Genomic DNA, 4640 nt, shown 5'->3' on the forward strand with positions numbered 1-4640 from the left:
ATCCTAATAATAATGATAATGATGATGATTATCAGTATGATATTATATTTAAGCAATTCAGACTAGACAATTGATTAATCCTGATAAAGATAATGATGATGATTGTCAGTATGATATTATATTTCAGCAAATCACACTAGACAATTGATTAATCCTAATAATAATGATAATGATGATGATTATCAGTATGATGTTATATTTCAGCAATTCAGACTAGACAATTGATTATATCTGATCCTGATGATGATACTGCTGATTCTATATCTGTAGATCCTAATTTATCATCAGTTAATACTCTGTTAGAAGGTCAGTATTATAAGATTACAGACTTTCTATGTAAATTGATCAAACTATATTGTTATTATTATGTTTTTGTGTTGAAACACATCTAAATCAAACTTTCCCTTCAGATATCATAAATACATTTCTCATTTTAAGTTTCCCTATCTATGATAGCATTAGTCCCAAAAACTCTGACACTAGCTTTAGGCATTGACAGATATTATTTATAGCTTGTCGTCTGGTGAAAATTCAGAGAGAAATGTATTAGTTTTGCCATAGTGACCTCATATATGGTGAGGTCTTTCTGAAGGAAAATTGGAATGATGCAAATTAATGGCCCTGGATCACATTAAAACCTTTTCCTAACCCTTATTTTTGTCCTACCTGTATATCTTTTTAATCCTTTTTGATGACATGAATTGGCAAACCCACAAAATCCATATTATGGACCTAAAAATATTTCATAATATTTATTGTAGATGAAAGAAGACCATTGTTAAATACAGATCAAAAATTACCAGCATACGTAGACAGCACAGTATCTGTAGAATATCAACCATATAGTTCAATATCTCATTTCTTTAGTTCTCTTAATCCTATTGATAGTGCTGCCTGGCAGAAATCATCTTGCTTTGGTAAAATATATCATATATTTAAGGTAAGAGTTACTCAGTCATTATGGGGGCTTGCTTTTACAGTTTCTTTGATTGTTGGTTTCCAACGAAATGTTAATCATAGTTTAGATTATTGAAAGGATATAGACATCAAAATACTTGATTACCATGTGAGGTATACATATCACTTATCAAAATTAATATCTGACATGAGGTTCTCTAGAAATTGGACCAAATTGTACCTCTTAAGCTAAGATTCCATGCGGACATAAATGACCCTTGCGGATCCGTCATGCGTCAAATATGATTCCATATGTGCGTTAAACGTATGCGTTATCTTACTTTTGACGCACAGCCTTCTAGACAGATGGATGCTTTGGTGCATAAAAAAGACGGAATCCCCACAAAATACATCACATTTGGGAGATCTCTACGCGTGACGGAGACCATTTGATGGATGCCGCTTCCGCATATATGAAATCATACCCTCTTAAACCAACCATTTCGATTTTTAACGCATGACGGGTGACGCATGACGGGTGACGCATGACGGGTCCGCATGACGCCTATATGGAATCTTAGCTTTATACTGTTGACTTATGTGTTTTGGATATAAATTCATGATCAGGACAATCTGATAAGACATTTTGTTCAATCGTTATTGATTGATCTATGTTTTACTTAAGTAGACAGGTTCACCATTTTCTTGACCAATTGTACTTTAGAAATGGGAATTTTTAGCTAAGCTAATCAGTAACATTGTTCACAGATCATGCTCAATGTTTTAGCCTTAATTTCCATGTGTGCCCAGAATTATCTGTGTTTGAATGTTAAAAAGACAAATTTTCTTGAGACACTGACATATATAGAAAAGACTGCATCTATAAAAATAGAAAAAGAAATTCCCAGTTTGAGATATTTTTGATGGAATTGTTGGTTTTTTGTACATTCCTTGTTCTTCTGAAAACTATTTACAAATATTCAAGACCTAAATCAACACCCAAAAATTCTGAACCTGTCCCTTTAATGTGATAATATTGTTCTGAAAATAAGAGTCAACATATTGGGATAATGTATGGTGCAACAGAGGTTGGGAAATTTGATATTTTTCATTTAATGTAATAATTTATACTTAATGTCTGACGGAGGCTATTTTTGACCGGCCATTTTAGACTGACAAACGGACATGTTTGGCAAATATTACAAACTCAGCATCCATGTGTTACGCTGGCTAGGCAATATCTGAAATTTGTTATCTGAATATTTTAGTCATATGTAAGATAACCTTGATTATATTCAAGTAAGGGTCAATATGATATCTGATAAAATATGTGTTTTATCAACTACTCCTGATGATTGTTATATAGTTTTTTTAAAGATGAACAAATCAATATGATGTTAATCACAAGTGTCAAGATAATTTTTGAATAGATGTATTGCCTGTAGTGCTTACGATCTTAGTGTCAAGAGCAACAAAGCGCTTTTTCTTTATCATGTAACTGTTTAGAGAGTTTCTAGATATTCCCACCATATTACCCTTTGTCAATACTTTAAGCTTTCTTTATTAAACTTTGACGGGTTTGGTCTTGAAACTGACTCTGGATGTTGATTTCATATCATTTTATATATTGATGAGATCTTGGATATTTAGAATTAAGTTGGCCAGTGACAGTAGGAAAGCTAAATGAATTTGTTGATACCTAATGGAGCCATAGTTTTAAGCACATGGATCCAATGTAGTTCTGTTCTACGTCTAGGGTATTTTTAGGAAGTCATCCATTTGACTAATCGTAGGTCTTATTTTTCAGAGTCCAGCGGTATTTATGTTAAAGTTAACTATACCAGTTGTAGATTATGATGTAGAAAATCATAACTGGTGTCGATATTTAAATGCTCTCCATCTTACCACTGGTCCTATGTTTGCTATATTTTCTACTAAATGTAAGTATTACAATTTGAGTTAGAAAAGGAAACAAATGCGTATAAATATGCAAAAATAAACAACATTAGGTTTAGAGACACTTGGTTTCAGAGTAGCGCAAGAAGTGCCAAAAATTTGAACACGAACTCTCTCGTTAAGAGTACTGGTTATAGTGGTATGCCAGTCATCACATTTAAAAAAATATCATATTCGAATACTCTATGTAATCAGTTGATTAGAATACAACTCAAATTACAATCTATAAGGAGAAAAGCTCAGTAATCTAAATCTATTAAACTTGAATAAAACTGATAGTGAGTTGTATTAAATTCTACTCAGGGTAATCAGTTGATTAAAGAATACAACTCAGTAATCTAAATCTACTAAACTTGAATAAAACTGATAGTGAGTTGTATTAAATTCTACTCAGGGTAATCAGTTGATTAAAGAATATAACTCAGTAATCTTAATCTATTGACCCAATATGAAATTGATAGTGAGTTGTATTAAATTCTACTCAGGGTAATCAGTTGATTAAAGAATACAACTCAGTAATCTTAATCTATTGACCCAATATGAAATTGATAGTGAGTTGTATTAAATTATACTCAAGGTAATCAGTTGATTAAAGAATACAACTCAGTAATCTTTAACTAACATTGATAGTGAGTTGAATTAAATTCTACTCAAGGTAATCAGTTGATTAAAGAATACAACTCAGTAATCTCAATCTGTTTAACTAACATTGATAGTGAGTTGTATTAAATTCTACTCAAGGTAATCAGTTGATTAAAGAATACAACTCAGTAATCTCAATCTGTTTAACTAAAATAAAATTGATAGTGAGTGATATTAAATTCTACTCAGGGTAATCAGTTGATTAAAGAATACAACTCAGTAATCTCAATCTGTTTAACTAACATTGATAGTGAGTTGTATTAAATTCTACTCAAGGTAATCAGTTGATTAAAGAATACAACTCAGTAATCTCAATCTGTTTAACTAAAATAAAATTGATAGTGAGTGATATTAAATTCTACTCAGGGTAATCAGTTGATTAATGAATACAACTCAGTAATCTAAATCTAATATTGATAGTGAGTTGTATTAAATTCTACTCAGGGTAATCAGTTGATTAAAGAATACAACTCAGTAATCTTAATCTATTGACCCAATATAAAATTGATAGTGAGTTGTATTAAATTCTACTCAAGGTAATAAGTTGATTAAAGAATACAACTCAGTAATCTAAATCTACTAAACTTGAATAACATTGATAGTGAGTTGTATTAAATTCTACTCAGGGTAATCAGTTGATTAAAGAATACAACTCAGTAATCTTAATCTATTGACCCAATATAAAATTGATAGTGAGTTGTATTAAATTCTACTCCAGGTAATCAGTTGATTAAAGAATACAACTCAGTAATCTCAATCTGTTTAACTAAAATAAAATTGATAGTGAGTTGTATTAAATTCTACTCAGGATAATCAGTTGATTAATGAATACAACTCAGTAATATCAATCTGTTTAACTAACATTGATAGTGAGTTGTATTAAATTCTACTCAAGGTAATCAGTTGATTAAAGAATACAACTCAGTAATCTCAATCTGTTTAACTAAAATAAAATTGATAGTGAGTGATGTTAAATTCTACTCAGGATAATCAGTTGATTAATGAATACAACTCAGTAATCTCAATCTGTTTAACTAAAATAAAATTGATAGTGAGTGATTTAAAATCAGTTGATTAAAGAATACAACTCAGTAATCTAAATCTAACATTGATAGTGAGTTGTATTAAATTCTACTCAAGGTACT

At 30.5% G+C, this 4640-nt stretch overlaps 1 protein-coding gene across 1 annotated transcript; it reads left to right on the top strand.

Annotated features, from left to right (window-relative positions):
- Nucleotides 1-204: 204 nt before the first annotated feature.
- LOTGIDRAFT_176591 (hypothetical protein) lies at nucleotides 205-4308 on the top strand (the record flags this gene model as incomplete). The annotated part of the gene is made up of 4 exons (XM_009054687.1): nucleotides 205-306; nucleotides 762-940; nucleotides 2705-2837; nucleotides 4214-4308. Coding segments are annotated over 4 exons (509 nt in total), but the record flags the coding sequence as incomplete, so codon positions are not given.
- Between the last annotated feature and the right edge of the window lie 332 nt (nucleotides 4309-4640).

The sequence above is a fragment of the Lottia gigantea genome (assembly GCF_000327385.1).
Source record: "Lottia gigantea unplaced genomic scaffold LOTGIsca_2201, whole genome shotgun sequence".
Lineage (NCBI taxonomy): Eukaryota > Metazoa > Mollusca > Gastropoda > Lottiidae > Lottia > Lottia gigantea.